The 25,915-nt window shown below is 40.3% G+C and overlaps 1 protein-coding gene across 15 annotated transcripts in view; it reads left to right on the forward strand.

Moving 5' to 3' along the window:
• TTC3 (tetratricopeptide repeat domain 3) overlaps window positions 1-25,915 on the forward strand; it is a 106,388-nt gene that overhangs the window by 33,840 nt on the left and 46,633 nt on the right. For 12 of the 15 annotated variants that reach the window (XM_014467244.2, XM_023743322.1, XM_014467252.2 and 9 more), the window contains 11 exons: window positions 4,481-4,535; window positions 12,606-12,768; window positions 13,596-13,641; window positions 14,120-14,240; window positions 15,919-15,982; window positions 17,806-17,863; window positions 20,699-20,783; window positions 21,057-21,191; window positions 21,841-21,921; window positions 23,043-23,155; window positions 23,558-23,678. In XM_014467244.2, coding sequence (XP_014322730.1) covers window positions 4,481-4,535; window positions 12,606-12,768; window positions 13,596-13,641; window positions 14,120-14,240; window positions 15,919-15,982; window positions 17,806-17,863; window positions 20,699-20,783; window positions 21,057-21,191; window positions 21,841-21,921; window positions 23,043-23,155; window positions 23,558-23,678 — 1,042 coding nt within the window. Of the gene's footprint in view, window positions 1-4,480; window positions 4,536-12,605; window positions 12,769-13,595; window positions 13,642-14,119; window positions 14,241-15,918; window positions 15,983-17,805; window positions 17,864-20,698; window positions 20,784-21,056; window positions 21,192-21,840; window positions 21,922-23,042; window positions 23,156-23,557; window positions 23,679-25,915 lie in introns of those variants that run through there. The other 3 variants (XM_023743329.1, XM_023743328.1, XM_023743330.1) reach the window with 2 other exon arrangements.

The raw sequence follows: 25,915 nt of genomic DNA on the forward strand, positions 1-25,915 counted from the left end.
TCCATGCTTTTGTTCCGGCCTCCCGGTCCAGTTTAAGAACCCATGTGGCCCTCGAGTCAAAAGTTTGGCCACCCTGGGCTAGACCAAGGAGGGTCTTGTAGGCTACATTAAAGCTGTCAGCCTTTAAGAAAAGAGAGAAGGACTGAACTGAGAGGAGTTGCATGATTAGTACCTTAAAGAGGCCAGTCTGGCCGCAGTGGGCGAGTGTGTGGAGGGGATGCAGCGTGATGTGGATTAGGAGGCTGTTGGGGTGCTCCAGGCGAGAGGTGGTGGCTCGGAGAGGGGAATGTCAGTGGGAATGCAGAAGTGGGAGGATTTGAAATATTTTGGAGATAAAATCAAGTTGCTTATAATTTGGTGTTTGGAAGGAGATTCTGCTTCAGCAGCTTCATGGGTTATAGGCCCACTCCCTGACACTGGGGTCACTGGAAGAGAGAAATTTGACTTCACTCTTGAACATACTGAGTTGAAGTGCCCTTGAAGGATCCAAATTGGAATGTTGTACCGACAATGAGTTATGTGGGTCTCGACTCAAAAGGAGCGGTTAAGAGAGAAGTGTTGGGATGGTTAACCTCAGGGGTTTGTGGATATGGGTGAGGTGGCTCACAGAAGTGGTTCTCAGCATAGACTGCACATGGGAATCTCTTGAGTGTTGAAGAAATAACCCCTCCCCCAGACTCGCTTTAATTAATTGGGCGTTAGGCTTCTAGAAGCCCCCCAGATAGTACTGATGTGCAGCCAAGACTGAGACCCACTCCTGGAGAGCATGAGCTGAGATTAGGAGAGGGGCTAGGACTGAGCCTGGAGGCACACAAGCAGAGACCAGTTAGGGGAGGATGAACCTGCCAGGAGACTGTTCTGCTGCCAGAGAGGTGGCAGGGAAACTCTGTGCTTTCAAGGAGGTAAGTGTGGCCTGTTGCTGCTGAGAATTTGGATTTAGCAATATGGATGTGGTTTAGTTACTGGAGGGGGAGGTATTAGTTGGAAGCTTGGAGCAAAAGCTGGGTTAGAGCAGATTGAAAAATGAGAGGGAGGAAATGGAGACAGCATAGGCAGCTGTTGGAGGTATTTGGGGAGAGGCAGTGAGAAGCAGAGAAGGTGTGCCATTGTATTAGGATGTTTTGGATAAAAATAACAAAACTCTGATTCAACTGGTTTAAATGGTGAAGAAAACTTACCTTAATCAGAGTTCCAGAAGAAGGAGTTTCAACAATGTCATCAAAGACCGAAGCTTTTCCCAGCCCACTGTGTGACCTAGACCTCCGGCTGCCATCGCAGGATGTCAGATGCTACTGTAATTCAGACATCACACCAGATAGTACAGTCTCCAGAAGAAGGATGACTTTGATGTAATCTTCAAAAAAAATACACATACTAAATGTGTACAGTTACTAAGTGTAGGTTGAATTTGCAGAAACCAAACAACCGTAACTAGTGCCCAGATCACCGCTCCTAGTCACTACCCACCTCCTCCCCCAGGATAACTGCTATTCTGACTCCCAGCACCATTGGTTATTTTTGCCTGTTTTTGTGCAATATAAACAATCATAGTACGTGTATAGTATGTGCTCTTTTATGTTTGGCTTTCAACATTGTTTTTGAGATCCATATTGTTGCATGTAAAGTTGTAAAGTGTTCATCTATTGCATGGATATACCACGTTTTATCCATTCTATTGTTGATGGGCATTTTGGTTTTATAGGTGGTGTCATTGTGAACATAAGTACTCATTTCTGTTGAGTGTATAATTAGGGGCAGGGTATCCTTATATTTAGCTTTAGTACAAAATTTCCAATGTGGTTGTGTGATATTACACTCCTACCAGCAGCATATGAGAGTTTCAATTCCATGTCTTCACTAATACTTTCTATTTTGTGTCATTCCATTTGGACATTCTGGTGGGTGTGTAATGATCTAGTGCTGTGATTTTAGTTTGCATTTCCTTAAGTTGATAATGATATTTAAGTTGAGTATCTTTCCATTTGCTTATTGACTACTTGGATTTTCTCTTTTGTGAAATGCCTGGATTTTGAGTTGAATGTCTTATTTATTAGTAGTTTATTTTTTTAAAATTTGGATATGAGTCATTATCAGATATTTAAATTACAAATATTTTCTCTCTGGCTTGCCTTTTTACTCTTGTTTACTTTTCACAAACAGAAGTTACTAATTTTAATATAGTAAGTTAGCCAATTGTTTCCTTTATGGTAAACATTTTTGTGTTTTGTTTCTAATCTCTGCCAGCGCACATGTCACCAGAATGTTCTGTTTCTAATAAAATCTCGACTGTTTAACTTTGGAATTTAGATTTATAGTCCATCTGCAGGTGGTTTCTGTATGTAGTGTGAGGTGGGGTTGATATGTGAATGTCCCATTGACACAACACCTTTTCTTAAGAGTACCTTTCCTCCATATCTTGTGATGTTACCTTTGTCATATAGATCAGGTGACTATGTAGGTAAGGGTCTGTTTCTGATTTCTATATCCCATTCTGTTGATCAGCTCATCTATCTTTAGATAGCATTTTCTTTTAAAAAAAAATGTGTATAGCCTTTTAGTGGGCATTGTTAGGTGGTAGTATGTTACCTAGTTTTTTCCTTGTAATCTCTTTTTAAGAGTGATGATTCCCCTCAGGTCTCATTGGTCAACACTGAGTCACATGACTACCCCTAAACCAATCAGTGGAAAGGAAAGCAGCTGTTGCCATGATTTGCTTTAACTAATTAGGACTTGCCTCTGAATCTTTTTTTTTTTTCAAGGTCACCAAAAATGTTGGTTGCCTCAAAGGAAAAAAAATTGGGAGAAAGAGATATATCTCTGAATCTTGTAGCAGTGAGTTAGATCCTCTCAACAGAAGTGTAGTCAGGTAGAGGAGGGGATAGCAGTTGGGTAGGCTACCAACAGTGTTTTCTTATGGCTTAAGGCATATTTATTTTTATGTATTTGTTTTTTAAAGATGAGAGATCTGACCATATTAAAAGTTGATGGGAGGTTGTATAACGAGGTGAATGTACTGAATACCACAGAACTGTACATTTGAAATGATGGTTCAAATGGTAAAATTATATGTTATGTAAATTCATCATAATATGGCATTGATTTTTGAGAGGGAATGGTTAATATACAGGTGAGAGAAGGGATCATTGAAATGATGAGAATAGAGAAGTTACATGGCACAGGTGGAGAAGTTGGCCAGAGAAGAAAGAGAACAGTAAATGAGAAAAGGCAGGGCTAGGTATGGATTTGTCCTTGGTAGTAGAAAATTGAGAGTTCTCTTGATGTCTCCATTTTACTCTTTGAACTGAGAGCAGAGATCATCTGCTGAGAGAGAAGGGAATTGGAAGTTTGAGGACAGGGTACAAGGTTTGAAATGATCATTTTACAGAGTTAGAGAACGATTTGATCTAGAAGGATGAAGTCCCCTTCGAGTTGCTTTAATCAAGAATAATAATGCTACCTTATGCTCTGCTGTGTAATCTTCTCCAGCAATACTTGGCTCCCTAGATCAGGCATGGAGAAAGCGGAAAGTGGGATTGACCCCGACTTGGGTTTTGCCATGGAGCCAGATGTAAACACAGGGACAGAGGAGTAGAAAGAATTAGTAAACATGTGAATATGAAATGATGAACCAGTGACTCTCAAGCTAGCTAAATAAGGAAGTAAAAAAAACAACAAAGTGGGTAAGTCAGTGAGTTGGGCACCCTGAGGAGATAGTAGGAATAGTTGAACAAGATGGAAGGAAACTAGGTTATAGGGGAGAGCAGGATGTCTCAATTAGTGATTTTTGAAGTTTGAACAGTTTTGAGTGGTGATAAGTTTTGGGGGAAGTGGGGCAGTGTGTGGGTGTCTGAGCTGGGGAGAGAGGGAGGTCATAGAAGATATGGCAGGAAACTGTTAGTACTTGGCAGTTTACAAAGTACTGTTTTAGCATAGTGTCTGACTTAGTCCCTCCTTCAAACAGGAAGAACAGGGTGATTATCCCCATCTTGGCTGAGAAAGCAGGCCAGAAGAGGTTGATCACTTTCTACAGCCCACAGGGATTGGGCTTCACTGTTTCAAGTCTCCATTTCATGCTCTGTCCTCTGTAGCTTAGTAGAGGTGTTGTGTGAAAGATCTGGGAGTTTATTTCTGGAGTCTTGCTAATATACAGAAATAGTGCAAAAAACTATACAACGAATAACAAGTTGGGCACAGATTGAGGTGTAAATAAGATATGTGCAGGAAATATCCCAGAAATGTGAAAAGTAGTTATTCCTGAGTAGTTGTGACTGTGACTCTAGATGACCTTTTCCCTTCGTTTTACTTTTCTGTATTTTCCAAATTTCCTATAATGGACATATATGGATCCTTAAAAACTAAAAAAATATTTTTTAACTAGGTTATATATGGAAAATTCAAAAAATTCAAATAGAAATGTAAGATGGTTTATATACCTATATTAAAATAAAAATGTGAATATTTTTCTTGTTTTTCTTTTTAGACATGCACTTGGTGATGGAAAGAGAGCCATTATTTTGAAGAACAACTGGACAAAGGTAGATTTCTTTTATATTTTACCTTGGGCAAATAATGCCATACAACTTGGAGAAAAATCTAATCACAGGATGTACATTTGTATGTAAAAATGTGGATAAAATAGGAATCTTCAGTTCCATAGTCAGAAAGGAAGCGGGTTGTTTTACAGAGTTCAAGAATGATTTGATGTAGAGTGAGGCCACAAGTGTCTGGGGTGGGGGGTGGGAGGGCGGGGCAGGTCGCCCGTAGGAATCTTGAAGACCTTGAGGGCGCTTAATTATTGAGCTATTAACATCTGCTCCCTCTGGATGTATTACAGACCTACTGAAAATGAAACGTAAAGCTTAGAAGGAACTATATAGGAGACGGTGTTTGTACATAAATTCTTAGAGAAAACATAAATTTGACTCTATCAAAGTTAAAAACTCCTGTATGTCAAAACACACCATGAATGAAATCATAGTCTGGAAGGAGATCATTTGTCATATATACAACTTATATAATTGATAGGATTTATATCTAGAATATGCAAAGAACTAAATAAAAAATTCAGTAGAAATGGGCCAGTAAACAAGCATTTCACAGAAGAAGAATTGTGAATGGGAAATAGAAAAACACTAAGCCCTGTTTTTCCCAGTAATTAAAATAGTACAGAGACAGAAAAACGAAACCAAGAGAGCAGAATAGAGAGCCTCCAAACAGACCTCCATGTACATGAATAAATAAAACCATATGATACTGTGGGTCCTTCAGGTTGGCAAACATTAACGAGACAATAGCCTTGAGTACTGGTGAGTGTCTGTACCAACAGGAACCCTCGATAAAACCAGTGGGTTGAATTGGTTACAAGCACATTGGAGAGCACTATGATGTGTGTACACAGTCATTACTTGATTCTAAGCTTCTGAACCCAACAAACATTCTTGCTTATTAGTGAGATGTACAGGTTGGTCATTGCACCATGATTTAATGGTACAGAAGTGCAAATATCTAAATATTCGTTAATGAAGCAGTGATGAATGTAGTTTTTCACTCAGTTACTATGATCTATCAGATCTGTCCCCTGTTGAACACCCATTATTTTAATCTCTGACCTCAGACCTTCTGCTCTCCCCTTTTTTCACTCCCTCGTTCACTCTTTGTTGGTCCGTTGCTCTCCTTGCAGTTCCTTAAACATGCCAGGCCCACTCCCCGCTTGCACTTGCTCTTCCCTGTGCCTGGAATGAGAATGCCTTTCCCCAGAGCACGCGCTGGCTCCCTGGCCCCCTGGCCCCTCGCTTCCTTTTCGTTTTCACTGCAGGTCCTCTTCTTAGTGAAACCTTCCCTGACCGCAGTGCTACACGCCAAACCTGCCCTTCCTAGACGTTGGCTCTCCTCTTTCACTGCTTGACTTTGTTTCTTCTTGGCATTTATCATTAGTAAACATATTGTATATACTATTTACAGTATGTTGTTTATGGTGAGTCTCCAGTACAATGTGAGCTCCATGAGGACAGGTTTTTTGTGTGGTTCATTCTTGAATCCGGACTGCCTGACACATACAGGCACTCATTAAGTAAATACTTGTTGACTTAGTGAATGAATGAATTGAACACTAGATTGCAGTTGAAATGAATTAACTGGCTTATGAATAGATTTTAAAAAACAATGTTGAATGAACAAAGGAGTAAAAGCATATTAGAAAAATACTTATCAAACTCATGATAGTGTTTGCTTCTGGGCAGTGAGAGACAGGAAAGATTAATGGTACAAAGGAGACTTCAGCCATATTTCTATAGTTTTATTTCTTGCATTAAAGAATCTGAAGCAAATATAACAAAATGTTAACAGTTAATTCTGCTGTTTGTTATAGTCATTTATATTTTCCTAAATTACAAAAATAGTCTGAATTTTTTTAAAGCAAAGCTTCGTTAAGACTCAAAAAGATAAATGTTTCAGACTTCATTTCTGGCTTTTCATAATTTGCTTTTATTATTTTTTTATTATTTTAATCCTCACTCAAGAATATGCTTTTATTGATTTTACTGATTTTAAAAATATGTTTTCATTGATTTTTAGAGAAAAAAGAATGGAAAGGGAGAGAGAAAGAGAGAGAGAGAAACATTGATCAGTTGGTTTCCATACATGCCCTGAGCAGGCATTGAACCTGCAACCTGGGTATGTGCCATGACCAGAAATTGAACCCTCCACCCTTTGGTGAATGGGATGACACTCAAACCAACTGAGCCACACCAGCCAGGGCCATAATTTATTTTTCAGCCAGAGTGAGTAGAGTCATAGAATTTTATGATTCAGGTGGTCTAGGAGTGTAAAATCTGGGGATTATAAGATTTCTCAGGTGGACTTCTGCATCCAACTTTTGGAGTCACTTTCTAAGTACATTATTTTACAGATGAAGAAATTAAGTCTCAGAAAAGTACAGTGACTTTGCAAGGTGCCATCACAAGTAAAAGGCAAAACTGGATTGAGGGTGATGTTTGTTGCTGTTTTCAATATAAGTCATTGTTGTGCTTAAAAATCCTTTGCTGACTTCTGCACCTGGCATTTGGCAGCTGCTCCATAAATATTTTCAGAATGAATGGATGGTAGAGTTCTTAATAGTAAAACCTAGACCATGATACTGGTTTTCCAGAGATATCTTTTGTTATTTTAATCTAGTATCAACTTAGAAAAAGAGTACTAAAACTTTAAAATTACTTTGAATACCTTATTTAGAATGTTCATTCCTGACTTAGTTTATCAAACAAAATATTCTTTTTAAGACTCTTCTTTTTAAGACTTTTTTTTTAAGAACAGTTTTAGGTTCACAGCAAAATTAAGAGAAGAAAGGTACAGAGATTTCCCATAATCCCATTACTCCCCACACACATGCCCTCCCCCATGGTCAGCATCCCCCAGTAGAGTGGTGCAGTTGTGAAATTAATGAACCTCCACAGACACATCATCATCACCCAAAGTCCAGTTTAACTTGGGGTTCACTGCCTAGGTGTTGTACATTTTATGGGTTTGGACAAATTTATAATGACACTGTGCTTCATAGGGTGTCTCTTCACGGCCTTAGAAATTCTCTGTGTGCATTACCTTTTGATGTTGCTATATAGGTACAAACCAATAGTTTCACAAATGTCCTCAAGAACCTTTAATTTTTAGGGGTTTATTTGGACTCTCCTGTTTGTGAGTGACAAAACCTAACTCAGATTTGGCTTAAGGAGAAAAGGGAATTTAATGGTTCATGAAATTGAAAATTCTAGGGGTTAGCTTCTGGCATGGTTGGATCCGATCTGTACACAATTTTCTTGTGTTTTTAGCTGTGCTTCCTTGTTTCTTTGCTTCATTTTCAGTCTTTTCTCCCTTTCATTTTACCAAGGTTCCATTGCTGTCCTCAAGGTCACTGATCTTCTCTTCTGCAATGTCTAATCTACCTTTATTTCCATCAGCATATTTTTCATCTTAAATGCTATAGCTTTCATGTCTAGAATTTCAATTTGAGTATTACTTACGTATTGTATGTCTTCAAGTGCTCAAACTTTTTTTAGCTTCCTGAATGTCTGGAATAAATTTAAAATACTGTTTTAATGTCCTTATCTACTAATTCTGTCATCTGTGTCATTTCTGGATTGGTTTCAATTGACTTACTTTTCTCTTCGTTATAGTTCACATTTTCCTCTTTTGCATACCTAGTAATTATTTTTTTATATACTGTATGTTTCTTTTTCTTTTTATTTCTTTTTAATTTTTATTATTTTTGTTAACCCTCATCCAAGGATATTTTTCCATTGATTTTTAGAGAGAGTGGGAGAGAGAAAGATAGAGAGAAACATCGATGTGAGAGAAACATAGCGATTGGTTGCCTCCTGCATGTGCCCCGACCAGGGCCAGAGCCAGGGAGGAGCCTGCAACGGAGGTATATGCCCTTGACTGGAATCGAACCCGGGACCCTTTGGCCCGCAAGCCTACACTCTATCCACTGAGTCAAACTGGCTAGGGCCCTAGTAATTTTTGATTGGATGCCAGACATTGTGCTTTTACGTAATATTTTTGTATTTCTGTAAATATTTTGAGCTTTGCTTTGAGATGCCGTAGTTACTTGGAAATAGTTTAATTCTTTGGAGTCTTGTTTTAAATTTGGTGAGGTTGGAGCGGAGTGGTATTTAGTTTAGGACTAATTTTTCTCCATAACTGAGGCAAAACTTCTGAGTGCTCAACTTGACACTCCATGAATTATAATGTTTTCCACTCTTGTTGACCGGAATAAGAAGTGTTCTTGATCCTGTGTGAGTGCTGACTGCTGTTCCCCTTTAGCTTTTCAGGTGGTCTTTCCCTCGCTTGGGTAGTTGCCCTGCATGCAGGTACTGATCAGTACAGAGCCAGACTCAAGGGGGACCCTGTGAAGACCTCTGGAGTTCTCTGTGCAGCTCTCCTCCCTGTCCTCTGCGCTGTGACCTTGAGCTGCCGGGACTTTCCTGGACTCCTGCTCTATCTTCTTTTTTTAAAAAATATATTTTATTGATTTTTTACAGAGAGGAAGGGAGAAGGATAGAGAGTTAGAAACATCGATGAGAGAGAAACATCGATAAGCTGCCTCTTGCACACTCCCTACTGGGGATGTGCCCGCAACCAAGGTACATGCCCTTGACCGGAATCGAACCTGGGACCCTTCAGTCCACAGGCCGACACTCTATCCACTGAGCCAAACCAGCAAGAGCCTGCTCTATCTTCTTAACTAAGACTCTGGTCTCTGCCTGGCTCCTTCTCCCTGTGCCATGGCTTAGACCAGCCGTGGGCAAACTACGGCCCGCGGGCCGGATCCGGCCCGTTTGAAATGAATAAAACTAAAAAAAAAAAGACCATACCCTTTTATGTAATGATGTTTACTTTGAATTTATATTAGTTCACACTCCATCCATGCTTTTGTTCCGGCCCTCCGGTCCAGTTTAAGAACCCATTGTGGCCCTCGAGTCAAAAAGTTTGCCCACCCCTGGCTTAGACACTCTCCCCTCAGCAGGCTGGGGCAAGCATAGGGCTTACTTTGTGTGTTTCTCACTGTCAGGGATCAGTCTCTGTTGTTGCTGGATGTCCAGTGTCGTGCAACCCTTTGTTTCATATACTGTATGTGGTTTGTTTTAGGCAGAAGGGTAAATCCAATCCCTGTTACTCCATCTTGACCAGAAATGGTAGAGTGTGGGTTCTCCTGGCTTCATCTTGAAAAAGAACCAAACTGATATCCTCAATAACTGTTAATTCTAGTGGAAAGAGAACATCTTTAGTATCTGTATAGTATACCTGAGGGATGCCTCACTCTTATCCTCACTGAGCCATCCTCCCACCTGTGGATCCATCACTGACCTGGGAAATGGTGCATTGCGATGGGCCCATTTCCTGGGTCACAACTACACTCCTACCCTACCCTCCTTGTTGAGATGGTAGAGTTAGCAGTACTGCCATTACTGTGCTGAGTGGATAAGGGACATGGTGGCACCCAAAAGGAGGGGGTGCTGGGCAGATGAACAAGGAGAATTTTTTATGTACGTGATAGAGAATGAGACAGTGTCAAAGAAAAACAAGACTTTCTGTTATAATTGGGTTCAAGAAACTCCCTGAAATACCTTTAATTTAAGTTTCATTCAAACACCTTCAGCAAAGAGACGCATAAATGCTTTCTTAACTGGTAGAGATTATACTGGTGATTGTGAAGCTTAAGGAAAAGGACTCAGTAAAGGATGAAAAAGGTGGACTGAAAAGAGTGTTTTTACTAATTTAAGTAGGTGTGGTCTATAAGTGATGATCATTTTCTGTGCTGTGATTTTTTAAAATATATTTTTATTGATTTCAGAGAGGAAGGGAGAGGGAAAGAGAGAGAGAGAGAGAAACATTAATGATGAGAGAGAATCATCAATCGGCTGCCTCCTGCCCACACCCCAACGGAAACTAAGCCTGCAACCCGGGCATGTGCCCTGACTGGGAATTGAACTATGACCTCCTGGTTCATGGGTCAGCACTCAACCACTGAGCCACTCCAGATGGGCTGTGATTTTTTAAAATATATTTTTATTGATTTCAGAGAGGAAGGGAGAGGGAGAGAGAGATAGAAACATCAATGATGAGAGAATCATTGATGATTGGCTGCCTCCTGCATGCCTCCTACTGGGGATCGAGCCCACAACCAGGGCATGTGCCCTTGATGGGAATTAAACCTGGGACCCTTCAGCCCGCAGGCCGACGCTCTATCCATTGAGCCAAACTGACCAGGGCTTTTTAAAAAAAATGCAGTTATGTATGCTTTAAAGTTGATATATGGCTGGGAGATAGGATGTTGGTATTGTAGCGTACCTCTAAGAGATCTCTTTTTAAAAATATATATATATATATTTTATTGATTTTTTTACAGAGAGAAAGGGAGAGGGATAGAGAGAAACATTGATCAGCTGCCTCCTGCACACCCCTACTGGGGATGTGCCCGCAACCAAGGTACATGCCCTTGACCAGAATCGAACCCGGGACCCTTCAGTCCTCAGGCCAACGCTCTATCCACTGAGCCAAACCGGTCAGGGCATCTAAGAGATCTCTTTTATCTACTTTATGCCTTTTGACAAAAAGCAGAGTTAGAACAAATGCGATCTGAGTTGACTCTTTGATCTGAGCTTAAATTCTCTGGCTAAAAAGCAGCTGCAGAACTCACCAGTTGGGTTGGTGCACCAGAGTGGGATTATACATGCACAGCACCTGGGTAAGCAGAGGTCCTTGTGGTTGTTTCTGGCTTTTCTTAGTAAAAAGCCCATCTTTCTTAAAAAGGTCACTTATTCCTTTTTAAATGAAATGATAGTTTTCTTTTTTTTTAATTAAAGAATAGTTTTTATTCCCCAATTAGTATTATTTGTATGTTCCTTTGTATTGGATTTATTAGGATGGCATTGGTTCATAAATTACATAGGTTTCAGGTGTACAGTTCTCTAATACATCAACTGTATAGTATATTGTGTGCTCACCACCCCATCAAGTTTCCTTCCATCACCATTTACCCCCTTTATCCTTTTTGCCTCCCCCACCTCTCTTTCCCTCTGGTAATCACCATACTGTTGCCTGTATCTCTGAAGTTTTTTTTTTTTTTAATCTCATAGAATCAGAATGGTCTTTGTAAAGTGTACAGTAAAGAGAAAAGAGCTCTGGCCCCAGAATAGATCAGGGTTCTTTGTTTTGCCTGTAAGGGAGTGACATTAGGCAAGTTCCTAGCCTTTTCACTTGGAAATCACTGCTCCCGTGGAGATGCTGTGCCTGAAATGGGAGTTTGGTTTGTGAGTAGCTGCTAGAGGAGAGTGCGTTGCGTTAGCCCAGGTTTGATCATGTTAGCTCTCTAGATTAAAATGTTCGTGCTGGACACAGATTTCCCAGAATGCTTAAGGGGGGCCAGCCAGGGCCGTTGTAGCACAAACAAAACAGAACAAAAAAAAACAATCATTAGAATTAAGAGTAAATCAGTGGTTTTTGGACCTTTTCTTTCTTAAAGCCAACAAGTACACTTAGAGGAGAAAAGAATGAAAAGCTGGTAAGAGAGTGATGGATAGAGGGCTGGCTTAGCTTTCCCCCTCATTGTGCCCATGCTCCTCTCCAGAGGTGGGAAAGCTGCTGCACCAGCTGACTGTCCTCCCAACTCTCAAATCCCATGGATTTCTAAACTGCAAGGAATGTAATCACTCGGAGACTACTGCGGCCTTGAAGTATTGTGAAGCAAATTTAAGTTACTTATATGAATGATTTTTATACTTTATTTGGCATAAAAATTATTTCACTCTTTAGTAAAATATAATAAAGGTTGATTTTTTTTCTTTGGGCATACAAAAAAATCTCTTTAAGTGAAAATACTGATCCCTAGACAGTTGTTAAACATTATTATGAATAACGTTCATCGCTTTTCACTTAGCTCATTTCGGTAATTTTATATCTTGAGAGGTATTAACATTTTTATTTATTTTTTAGGTTCTAATTTAACAGTTTAAGTAACTAATCAGGTTTCAAGTGAAATATTTTCCCTATTGATTTCCTTTAACATAAGCATATTTTTGAGAAAAATTAAATTTATCTTTTTGGAACAGGGTCATTATCGTTACTGTGCTGCTCTTTATATGCTGGGGGAATATGAGTGGGCCCTGCAAGCAAACAGTAAAGCTCAAAAACTCTGTAAAAATGACCCTGAGGGAATCAACGATCTAATTCAGCAACATGTAAAGTTACAACAACAAATAGAAGATCTGCAAGGTATTTCATCTAAGATTCTTTCTTTTGTTTTCAGTCGAATTTCCTTTAAAACTTTTGAAGGTGGGTTTCTTGGATTAATGGAGGACCATAAATCAATTCTCAGATGATTTGAACTTACTTTGTTATCTTGGTTGAGTCACTTAAGTTTCCATTTCTATCTGCATAGAATTATATTAGTGTTATATTCCATTGGATAATTATAAATGATTGATATTTTTATTTGAAACATTCGGCAATGAATTATTATATACTCTTGCATAGAAAATATGCCTTCTTGAATTTTGAAATAAATTCTGTTTGAAACAAAATTGTTTTAAAATTATCTCCTTTATTATTATAGTTATTTCCTGAAGAAAAGTCCCTTCAATAGGATTGTTTGGTGTTTTTGCACCAAGTTTGGGGCTGATTTTATATATCTCAGAAGTCTGCTGTGCAGGCTAGGAATTCTACAATCCTTACTCTGCACTCTCTGTGTAGGTCTTTCCCATTTTTCCTTCTATGGGTATTTGGTGTCTTATTGAGCTGAGCTGAGTGTTCTGTTTCACTAGCAAATGTCATCCAACATAACGTGATCATAAGATTGTGAGCTCCTTGAAGACAGGTGCCCTCTCCGATTCACATTTCTATAGTGCTGCATCTACTCAGTGATCACATCCATAGGATTTCAAATAACAGCCGTAGAACATTTTGTTGACAAGCTCATCAACTAAAAGCATCTCAAAATGTAAAATTGGTTAGGCTTACTTTTCAGTTCTCTGAATTTGAAAATCTTTTACAGTATGTGTTACCAATGCACTGATTATTGTGTGTGTGATTGATTTTGATAGGCGGAACATCAACTAGGAATCCAATTAAAGCCTTTTATGAAAGCGGGTAAGTTACTAGGAATGGCTTTGCCCTGTGAGTTTAAGAATCTCTGTGTTAGCCGAAACCGGTTTGGCTCAGTGGCTAGAGCGTCGGCCTGCGGACTGAAAGGTCCCAGGTTCGATTCCGGTCAAGGGCATGTACCTGGGTTGCGGGCACATTCCCAGTGGGAGATGTGCAGGAGGCAGCTGATCAATGTTTCTCTCTCATCGATGTTTCTAGCTCTCTATCTCTCTCCCTTCCTCTCTGTGAAAAAATCGATAAAATATATTTTTAAAAAAATCTCTGTGTTTGATGCTTTAGTAGCTAATAGCAACCACAGTGAAGTGGGGGTGGAAGGATGATAGGTGGTTTTTAAAGTGTTCCTGCGTAAGGTCAAGAAAAAAAGGCTGAATATGCTGAAACTTGTTTCTTTGAAGGTTAACTTTTTTTAAAAAGCATACTAATCAATAGAAATAAAATAATTATTCCTTTTATCCCCACTCAGAGCCTACACACCTAGTTTACCAGCACCTGCATTTAGTACTTCACTTAACTTTGTAGAGATCGAAAGAGATTCCAGCAAAACCTACCACGAAATGGCATACGATGGTAATCAGCATCTAATGGTAAGCTCAGTTAAAAACTAAAAATGAAATTATTTCCAGTATAGTCTCATATGTTTGCAATAATATTTTGGTGAAAGGGAAAACTAAATGTCTTGTTGATATGAACCTCTTTTTGCCTATTCATATCAAGAGAATGATTCTGTCTTTTAAATAAATATTTGGGCTACCTCCTATAATTAACATAAAATAATATTTCATTGTTACAGAATTTTTTTGCAATCACATTTGTACGTTTTCAAACTATTTTTTTCTAAATTTTATTTTACACTTCGATGGTTCTCTTTGTATGCCTTCCCTCTACATGTCTTTTTTTTTTTTTAAGAGAGAATCTTTTTTAATATATATATTTTTTTATTGATTTCGTAGAGGAAGGGAGAGGGAGAGAGAGAAACATCAATGATGAGAGAGAATCATTGATTGGCTGCCTCCTGCACACCCCCCACTGGGGATCAAGCCCGCAACCCGGGCATGTGCCCTTGACTGGAATCGAACTTGGGACCCTTCAGTTGGCAGGCCAATGCTCTACCCACTGAGCCAAACCAACTAGGGCCCCTTTACATGTCTTTCAATGAGTCACTTGGGAATAAGTGACAGTGGAGTCTGGTGGCCAAATCACCCCACCCCTTACAATGCTCTGGGTTTTTCTTTTCCTATCTTTTATTTTTTGCACACTCCATGGCTGCCCCGCAATGCACCAGTCCATCCACCCACCCAATTTGCGCCATGCTGGGCCTGGGAGCCACCCCATCCTCCTCTCTGCCCAAGGTGTTTCTGCAGCCTCTGCTGCTCCTCTCCGTAGCCAAAGCCGTTGATTCTGTGCTGTGCTCAGCTAAACCTTGGTCTGATGGCTTCTTAGGCACTGCTAGGCCTCTAGCCTGGTCCTGGGTCCAGGGTCTGAGGCGATCTGCACCTGAGTTTTTTTCTGAACTGTAGTGTGCTCAAAACTTAGCAGATATCACCAAGCCCACATTTATATTTCTCTCCAGTGTCTGATGGGGAAAATGAAAATAGTGTCTTGGGTTAGATGGATAGTAGTCATTGGAGGGAACTTTTTAAGCCACTCTATAGTTATATTTGTTTGTTAATAATATTCGAGGATATTATTTTCATTGATTTTAGAGAGAGTGAAAGAGAGGAAGGAAGGGAGGGGAAAGAGAGAGAGAAACATCAATGTGAGAAAGACACAGTTGATTGGTTGCCTCCTGCACAAGCCCCAATTGGGGCCAGAGATCAAACCTGCAACCCAAGTACATGCCCTGGACTGGGAATCAAACCCATGATCCTTCAGTTCTGAGGCAGATGCTAACCACTGAGGACACCAGACCAGAGCATAATTCTTTTGTTAATAATGAAAATCTCAGAGAAGCTGTGTTCATTTAGGGAGAGCAGCCTCAGGAAAGATGTGATAGTACTGTCTCAGGACTGAACAGCTGCCCTGCCTGGCCTCATGCTAGCTGTCAGAAATAGAATTGTCATTGGAGAATTTGTCATACCATAATCTGTTATTGTTAGTTATCATTTTGTTTGTTTATTCACTTAGGCTTAATAACCACCTAGCTATTTTAGGTGTTTGAATAAATTCTGTTATAATCCACTTTATTATTTAGCTCTTCATGTCTCTTTATTTTTTCACTTCTTTTCCTTGTGTAAGTCTCACTAATTGTATTTTCATGGGTAGGTGTTAGATGAAGCTTTGACTATAGATGATTGTGCCTGTCATCCTGAATTTCTACCACTATCAGGTGAGTTTTCCCTGTAAATTATTGCTGAGTTCATGTGGTGGTGTCTAAACTCCTATGCCCCCAAATTCGCACAAGCCTCACTTCTATTTGCTCTTGTTCTCCTTTTACTTTGCAGTGCTTCTGTGTTAAAACATTGATTATTTATTTGAAACCAGTACTCCGTCTTTTCATGTTATTTAAAAAATCTAATTTTGGAACTCCAACTAAAGTTAATGGAACAGAAAAATGAAGCTCTTCTTGGTTTCTATCTAATTTCTATTTGGCGAGTTGTCTTTTTTAAATTATATATTTTTATTGATTTCAGAGAGGAAGGGATAGAGAAAGAGAGATAAAAACATCAATGATGAGAGAGAACCGTTGATCAGCTGCCTCCCGCACGCCCCATGTAGGGGGATCGAGCCCGCAACCTGGGCATGTGCCCTGACCATGATCTCCTGGTTCATAGGTCGACGCTCAACCACTGAGCCAAGCCAGCAGGGCTCATCCTAGTTTACTTTAAATTGTCTGTGCTTGGTGCATGTGTTTGCTTATGCCCCTAGGAAACAGGCAGACACAGCAGGACCTCATCGACTCGGCATTGGCACCATGGGAAATGAAGGGCCCACAGAAGCACGAATATTTGAGCTTCATTTATTTCTCAGTCTCCCTTGATACTACCAGACTTTGATGGAAATCGATCTAAAGTGGATCACATGCTTCCCTGCCTTTTAAACAGCTTAAGAAAATACAGATTTTCTTGATGACTTACTTAAGATAGTTGTTGTTACCCACAGGTTTCTTATCTCCATCTTTCCTGCGTCCTTCCGGGTTCTTACAGGGAGATTGTGACCTTCCTGTTGCCCTCCTGTCCTTTGTTGGTGTTTTTGTTTTCTTTTCAGTGTTTGTGCTTCTGCAGTTCTGTCTTTTCTTAGGCTCCCATGCCACACATCCCACCACTTACTCCTGAGCATTTCCATTTGGTTAGCACAGCAGCAGCATTGTAAGGAGGGGAAGCTCAGGTGGCTGTCGTCCCTGATGTAGCTCTAATAGCACGTGAAAAACCTTTGAGGATAAAACATTTGTCAATATTTCTTGGGCAATTATCATCATACAGTACATTTAAATAATTTAAATACCAGCCACACTTTAGCATCTACGTTCAGTAGAAGAAATTGAGGTGCTGTGGTCAGGGTGCAGTGGTTTTGCTGCAGGTCACACAGCAGAAGTCGCACTGGAACTCTTCTGCCTTTCCAGAGCCTCTTGCTTTCTGAGGCCACCAGAGCCAGCTCAGGCTCTCACCCCGTCCTTGACCCAGGGGCTCTGGCTTGCCCCTGCGTCTCTCCCCAAAGCTCCCGTCAGGTCCACCTGACCCCACTGCTCAGCTGTCTTCTGCACAGCTTTGCACGTCTGTCCCCGCCCAGCAGCCCACAGGCTCCCTCCTGCCAGGGGACAAGGCTGAGCTCATAGAGCTGGAGGAGCAAGAGGAAGCACGGGGCCTGTAACTCAGTATTTTTTCTTCTTTTTAATGGGATTGCTGTTTAATTATTACAGTGACGGTCTTTTCTTGTCATCTAATTGTAAACTACTTGAAAACAGAAATTTAGCCTATATCTCTGTATCTACTCTAGGCCTATATAATAATGACCATTATAATTTATAATAATTTCATAGCACACATAGACAAACATCATCAGTAGCTTCTTTTTTGGCTTACCTGTTTGTAGTTAACGCTCACAGTATCGCTTCCTTTGCTTTCTTATTCAATTTACTTAACTATTATTTTACTTTCAAGCTCATAAATTTTTATGTCCAGATTTGAGGAACAAATACTTTTGTATTCACAGGCCAACCTCCAAAATATAAAGGAAAACAAAAATCTCGAAACAATGAGTTGGAGTTCAGGTATGTTTTTATCTAAGGTTTTGTTTTTTCACCTAATGTCCTCCTTCCAAGAAAAAAGAAAAAAATCTCTTTCAAGTAGTAACTACCTTTACATATGTATATTATGTTGAGTACTAAAGTCCCTTTCAAATACCAAAGGCATGTCTTCAGAGAGATCATTTTTGAGCAGAGAATTCTGAATCCTGAATGTTAATACTGATTTCTGAAAGTCATATTACAGCTATATTAGTATTAACGTTTTAAAACTCCAAAATACATGCTCAGAAGAGGGAAAATATTCAGAGAAGTATAAAATGCAAATTAGTCTCCTTCCCTGCTCACCTTATTTCACTTCCCACACTTCTTCTCCAGTAGCTTCCGATAGGGACGCGCTGCTCACAATGTTGGCCGTCGGGAAGCTCACTCTGCATACACAGGAGGGGTGTGTGTACAGGCCGAGGCCCTTTTCAGCAGTTACCACCAGAGGAAAGGATTTATCAATGAACCAACCACTTATAAAATCCGTTCTACCGAACATGCCCCTTAAAACTAATGGTCGGAACTCTTTCACTTATCTTTATAGTTAATCCCCCATCACCTACAAAATAGGAATTGACTGCAGAGTGGAATTATCAGTCATACAGTAGATACAGAAGTTTGTGAAGTTAATAAAAAGTGATGCTGGAGAAACTGCAAAGCCATTTCTGCCAATTATACCAGTTGTCAGTTTTTTCCTCATTTCTTAAGGCTGATTCCTCAATAGATTCTTCAAGGAGAATGATTTGAATATCAAAGCACTAAGAGGAATGAGTAATGCCCAATTTTTTTTTAAAAAAAAGACCATTTTTTTCCTGCTGCTACAAAGTAAATACAAAGCAAGAGCATAGAATATTATGTAATTCTATTATTTCATAGAAAAATCCTGAGTCTTCCTCCTCACCTTGTGTGCCCCCCAAGAGAAACCAAAACCAAGTATATTTTCATTGTTTGAATGTATAGTTACAATTTTAACCGGTTTTGTTGAAGATAAATTTAGTTTCCTGATACTTTGTTTCTGTTTTCAAACGGAAGGCTTCTTATTTGATTATGTCTACCTCATGGGATTATTTAGTGATTAAGTGGGATGAACTGGAACATGGTAAATGCTCAGTACACATGACCATCATTGGGATCACTGTCCTTTTCACTGTTGTTAGAACCATTCTGGCTGACAGCTTGTTTTATCCCTTTCTAAGTATCTTGTGTGTCTTTTCATAACAGACCATGGAAATCTACATCCTTCATTTTCATGGCTGCAGGACATTTTACCGCATAGATGTATATTCGGAGAAATTTCTAGAATGGCATTGCTCTATCAAAGGAGATGCATAATTTTCTTTAAATGTTATTTACTGATTTTTAGAGAGAGAGATAAACATTGATATGTTGTTCCACTTATTTATGCATTCATTGGTTGATTGTTGTATGTGCCCTGACCAGGGTTCAAACCCACAACCTAACCAACTGAGCTACCCGGCCAGTGCCTGGGGGTGCATAATTTCACTTTGATAGATATTGTCAAATTGTCCTACCAGAAAATTAATTACCTGGCACTTTTACACTCTTAATAAGCTTTGAGAGGGTGCGGTATAATAAAATGTATATCAGATCTTTGTCCCTGGTCCCTGGCACAGAGCTCCCTTGGAGTTTCCTGAAACAAGCCCCTTTCCACCCTACCTGAGTTCAATTAATGAGGTGACTCAAGGCTGGGGCTCTGCATTCAGAATTGGGGCTGGTCACTACAAAGACCAAGTATGTGATTGGAGGGTTGGACCTTTCAGCCCCATCCCCTGGTATCTGAGAAATTCAGGAAGGGGGCTAGGAATTAATTTATTCACCAGTGGCCAGCAACTTAATCCTTTGTGCCTGTGTAATGAAACATTATGAAAATCTCTTTTCGGGGAGCTTTTGGGTGGGTGAGTACATGGAGGTGCTGGGCAGGTGGCCCACTCTGGGACAGCATGAAAGCTATCCATCACCCCCCTCTTACCAGCTCCTTTCCCATGTGTTTCTTTCATTGGACTTTTCCTGAGTTACAACCTTCATAGTAAACTGGTAAGTAGTACGTATAATGCTTTCATGAGTTCTATGAGTCATTCTAGGGAATTGTTGAATCTGAACTGGGGGTCACGGGAACCCTGAATTTATAGTTGGCTCAGCAGAATTGTGGGTAGCCTAGGCACCCCGGTGTGGCTGGTCTGAAGTGAGGGCACCTGTGGGGCCTGCATTGACTCCAGAATTAATGTCAAAATTGAATGTAATTGTTAGACACGCGGTTGGTGTTGGAGAATTGGTGTGGAAAATGATAGGTATCTGGTATCAAACACACACATCTAGTGTTAGAAGTGGTGTCGGAAGACAGAGAGCTGAGTCTTTCTTCCCCTCACCAGCACGGGGTCTAGGCTTTCTGAAAGGTTATATCTCTTACTAGATTTTCCCATGAGAGGAGCATCTGTGCAACATTTCTTGGGCACATTTCTTGTTTCAGGACTATGTTGTCATAGATAACTGTAGATTTGTAATAACTGGGTAATCAGCACACAAATTCCCCTTAATTTGTTTCAAAAGCTGTTTTTTCTATATCATCTTCATAATTAATTTGGCCTCCCTCCACTTGTAATTTTACAGGGATTTTTATTGAGATTCATTAGATTTAGAGGTTAATCTGAGGAGAAATGGCATCATAGTAATATTTCAGTTCAGGAGCTTGTGACTTATTTGCTCAGTGTTTAAAATGACCTTCAGTAAAAGTATTTTTTCTTTATATAGCGGACTGTTTTATTTTAAATAATTCAACACAACACTCTTTTCTTTTAGTTATGGTTCACAAGGGAGTTTTCCAGCAGATTTGAAAAGCCTCTTGGAGAAACAGTTCTCTAAATCTTCCAGAGCTGCACACCAGGTACAGGAAAAGGCTTTTCCCGGGGAAAAAGCAAACTCTGGGAACAAACCACTTTTCACAAGCGCTAAGTCTAACCATGTACATCTCTAAGATTTGTTTTTTATACTTTTATTTATGGACATGTTACTTAATATGTGATTGCTAAGAAGCCAAACTATTGTTAATTTAGAAACTAACTTTTCAGTTATGTTAGCCAGAGATTGAAGTAGCGATTGACACTGTACAATTGTTGCTTCCCAAAGGAAACAGTTTGTTTCTTGTTCTGTTTTGCAGGACTTTGCTAATATAATGAAAATGTTGAGGAGCTTGATCCAGGACGGTTACACAGCTCTGCTGGAGCAGCGGTGCCGCAGCGCAGCCCAGTCCTTCTCGGAGCTGCTCAACGGCCTAGATCCGCAGAAAGTAAAGGTAGGATTGCCGGCTCCTAACTCGTCAGCAGTGCTGATGGCTCCAGATGCAGGTGTAGGAGAATCCGGGCTCTCACTTCACTGTTACCAGTGCACCTTCTGCCTAGCGAGACGGCCTGATTCTCCTCCGGCCAGGCCGTGAGGAGCAGGGCACGCACTGACCCAGCCTTCATGCCTGCGCTCACCGTGCGACTCCCTCCTTGCTCTCCAGTTGGTGTCCTTAGAACTCCTGGCCTTCTCTCTTGATAAACTACGAAAGCAAGGTTTTGGACCAGTTTTAGTCACATCTTTTCATTCAGAAAGAAAGTAATAGCTAGACAAATACTTTATGCAAGGTTGTAAGGCAGCAAATAAATGTCTTCATCTGTCACTGGTCCCCACGAACATTCAAAAGAGAGTAACTTCTGTTATTCTAATCTATTATGAACCACGCCCTCAAGGGACTCTGAGACAGTGAGTCTGTGTTTTAAATACTTGATAGCAGTGTATTTTTGCAAAATATATTTTCTAATTCAGTTTGGCCTTTATCTCAATCATAGTGATTAGCGAGATTTTATTACACTTTTTTTCTGTTGTGGCTAGCAGGTTGGTATGATGCAAATTGGGCAGAATTATCTTCAGATTTTTAACTCAAATGTTTTTATTGACAGCAATTGAACCTGGCCATGATTAACTATGTGTTAGTGGTCTACGGACTTGCTATTTCTCTCCTTGGAATAGGACAGCCTGAGGTAAGATTTGTAACAGAAATAATAAACAACTTAAATATGTCATTGATTTTAGAAGATATGTAAACACAGTTGTTTTCCTATCGCAATTCTTTTATTCTTGGCAGAGCAGTAATAAGTATGTTATGTTTGCTTTTTTGGATTGAAGAGATAGTTTATTACATTTGCGATTTACTTTGAAGTAGTGAGACTGATCACAGAAATAAAATCATGTGATAGAACTTGAACCTTTAAAAGAATTTCATCATTCAGAGTAGCCCCAGCCAGAAGGAAGCGATATACTTACTCCAGTACAGCCCTTGCTTAACATGTTAAGCGCCAGGCCTGTTTTGTCTTCCTTTCCGTTTAGCCCGTGATACCCAATTTCACTGATACGCTGGCAGTCGGAGACTGATGAGGTCCGATTGGAAATGTAGTGTCAGTCACTGGTGACTGACATGGCGCTTAACGTGTTAAGACATGTTTGCAATGCCTCCTTTGGAACGAGCCTCAAAGCTTCTAACGAACTCCATTTTGTGGTGACATTTCTTTTTCACCCACAATGGGGGTAGTAGTGTTGCCTGGAGCTAAGTGTTTTTGGATTTTTTTCAAAACAAAATTCATGTAAAGCAGAGGTTTCCACAGTTGAGAATATTCAAAAGAACACACTTCTGTCTGTGAAGCTGTTACTAAAGGGCTGGTTTTAAGGTTGAGCATTTGTCTGCCTGATGCCACAAAGCACGTAGCAACATCATTGGCATGCCTGTGCCCCCAAGGGGACAGCACTCAGCCAGGATATGTGCACGGTGTCATTGTCTACATCAGTCTTTGTACCGTGAAGTCACATGTGTGGTGTCTGCCAGCACCATGGGCCTCTGTGTGGGTGTAAACGCTCATCTGGTTGGTGATTTGATGTGTTCAGTGCCAGCTTTTCATTCTGGAGCTGAATCACTTTGGGTGTGAGTATTGTACATATGGTCACAATTTATAAATTGCTAAGAAAATGAAATCTGGAAGGTGTAATTTTGCCAAAGAAGTTTTGGACAGATAGTTGTTTTTAATGTTACAAAAAGAATCAGCCTTCAGATAAAAATCACTTCCAGCATTTCTTTTTTGTGTGATTATTGTTCTTACTGCCTTTGAAGGAATTATCTGAAGCTGAAAACCAGTTTAAGAGGATGATTGAACACTACCCCAATGAGGGCCTCGATTGCTTGGCCTACTGTGGAATTGGAAAAGTATACTTAAAAAAAAACAGGTTAGTAGATGTCCTAATAAAGTAAAAATTTAAAAAAAAAGAATTTCTATATTTATGGTACTATATCTATGCAATGATTTATCAAATGTATTCTTTTTTATATATATTTTTATTGATTTCAGAAAGGAAGGGAGAGGGAGAGAGAGAGAAACATCAGTGATAAGAGAGAATCATAGATTGGCTGCCTCCTGCACGCCCCCCACTGGGCATTAATTCTTATGTGCCCTGACCCGAAATCGAACTATGACCTCTTGGTTCATAGGTCGACACTCAACCACTGAGTCACACTGGCTGGGCTCAAATGTACTCTTACTAGTTAGCTTGAAATCTCTGACTTTTGTTGTGGGAATGAAAATTCTTGTGACATCTTTTCATACCTTTTTTCTTCATTATTATGACTAGGTTTCTAGAAGCTCTTAATCACTTTGAGAAAGCAAGAACCCTGATTTGTCGACTCCCTGGAGTGCTAACTTGGCCCACAAGTAATGTGGTTATCGAAGAGACTCGGCCAGGGAAAATAAAGGTAACCATTTCTTTCTGCAGAGAGCTCTGACTAACTGTAAAAGCCCGCCTACACTGACTGGCTCAGGTGTGAGAAAAGGAGATAGCATTCTGGCCTCAGCTCCCCCACAGGTGTTTCCCCTTTAAGGACTAGTGAGAATTACTAACATTTACTAAATGTTTTCTATTGCCAGTCACACACCTGCCACATTTCATTACCTTCAATCCTTACAACAGTCCTACAGATGAGTACTATGATTTATCCCCATTTTATGGAGGGAGAAGATTAAGTTTAGAGAGGTTAGGTAATGAGCTCAAGGTTAAACAGCCAGGAAATGGTGGAGCTGGGCTTGAATCCAGGTGTTCTGACTTCAGTGTGCATTCTTAAGCAGAAAGGTATGCTGTCCTTCATAAAGGTGTAGCATTGCTGTTTCATCATAGTTACTGTCGTTATTGAGGGGTACTCGAAGACTCAAAGTATAAATTTAATCTCAAATCCAGAAGCAGAGGATGCTTTGCTAGTTTTTGAGAGACTAAATTATGTGTAAATTGACTAGGATAGGCCTTTAGTTGTGGGGAACCTGGGCGTGTACTAAGAACTGGCTTTTGACCAAACCTTTTAAAAGCATAGGGGTCAACTCTCACAACTCAATGATAAAAAGACAACTAAACTAATTTAAAAAGTACCCCAAGGATGTGAATAGACATATCTGTCAAGAAGTTATACAAATAGCCAGTGAGCACGTGAATGGTGTTCAACAACATTACCTACCAGAGAAATGCACATTAAAACCATAGTGAGATACGACACCCATTGGGATGGTTATCTTCAGAAGGCAGCCAAGAATAAGTGTTGATAAGGATATGGAGAAGTCAGAACCTCCTGCGTTGTTGTGGGTGTTTAGAACGGTGCCATTGCTTTGAGAAAATAGTCTGGCACTTCCTCAATGGGTTAAAGAATGAGTTATTCTGTGACCCAGCAATTCCATTCCTGGATATATACAGAGATAACACATGTTCTCACAAAAACTTGTACATGAATGTTCATAGCAACATTATTCACAGGAGGCAAAAAGTGTCCATCAACTGATGAATGGTTATATAAAATATAGTCTATTTATACAATTGAATATTATTCAGCTCATAGAATGAAGTACTCACATGCTACAACATGAACGAATCTTGAAAACATTATGCTAAGTGAAAGAAGCCAAACACAAAGGATACAGATTGTAGGATTCCATTTATATGAAACTAGAGGCCCAGTGCACAACATTCGTGCACTGGGGGGGTCCCTCAGCCCGGCCTGCACCCTCTCGCAGTCCGGGACCCCTCAGGGTATTTCTGACTGCTGGCTTAGGTCTGCTCTGGGGGAGCAGGGGTCCTTAGCGCCGCCGCAGAAGCGGGAGAGGCTCCCACCACCGCTGCTGCCCTCGCCAGCCGTGAGCCCAGCTTCTGGCTGAGCAGCGCTCCCCCTGTGGGAGCGCACTGACCACCAGGGGGCAGCTCCTGCATTGAGTGTCTGCCCCCTGGTGGTCAGTGCACGTCATAGTGACCGGTCGTTCTACCATTTGGTCAATTTGCATATTAGGGTTTTATTATATAGGATCTCCAGAACAGGCAAATCTACATGGAGACAGGAAGTAGATTAGTGGTTGGGAGGAGCTAGGGATTGGGGGAAATGGGGAGGGGTTGCTAATGGTTATGGGGTTTCTTGTTGGGTGATGAAAATGTTGTAAATTTATTTTTTTTATTTTTTTTTTTTTAAATATATTTTATTGATTTTTTACAGAGAGGAAGGGAGAGAGATAGAGAGTTAGAAACATCGATGAGAGAGAAACATCGACCAGCTGCCTCCTGCACATCTCCTACTGGGGATGTGCCCGCAACCCAGGTACATGCCCTTGACCGGAATCGAACCCGGGACCTTTCAGTCCACAGGCCGACGCTCTATCCACTGAGCCAAACCGGTTTCGGCAAAAAATGTTGTAAATTTAGACTGTGGTGATAGTCATACAACTGTGTGAATGTAATAAAAACTCACTTTAAATATGTGAATTGTATGGTATGTGAATGATATCTTACCCGAAGCTGCTATTAAAAAAATTGTAAAACAAAGGATCATTGGGTTTTCCTCTTTAAACTAGATTGGGATGGAGGCATGGGAACTATTGATAACAAAGGTTCAGGAGCAGTGGGGTCATTCTCAGGGCAAGAACTAGCGCAGGTGGCAGGGGCTCCGGGAGGAGGTGAGTGAGG

This window comes from Myotis lucifugus, unplaced genomic scaffold, assembly GCF_000147115.1.
Source record: "Myotis lucifugus unplaced genomic scaffold, Myoluc2.0 scaffold_384, whole genome shotgun sequence".
NCBI classification, from domain to species: domain Eukaryota; kingdom Metazoa; phylum Chordata; class Mammalia; order Chiroptera; family Vespertilionidae; genus Myotis; species Myotis lucifugus.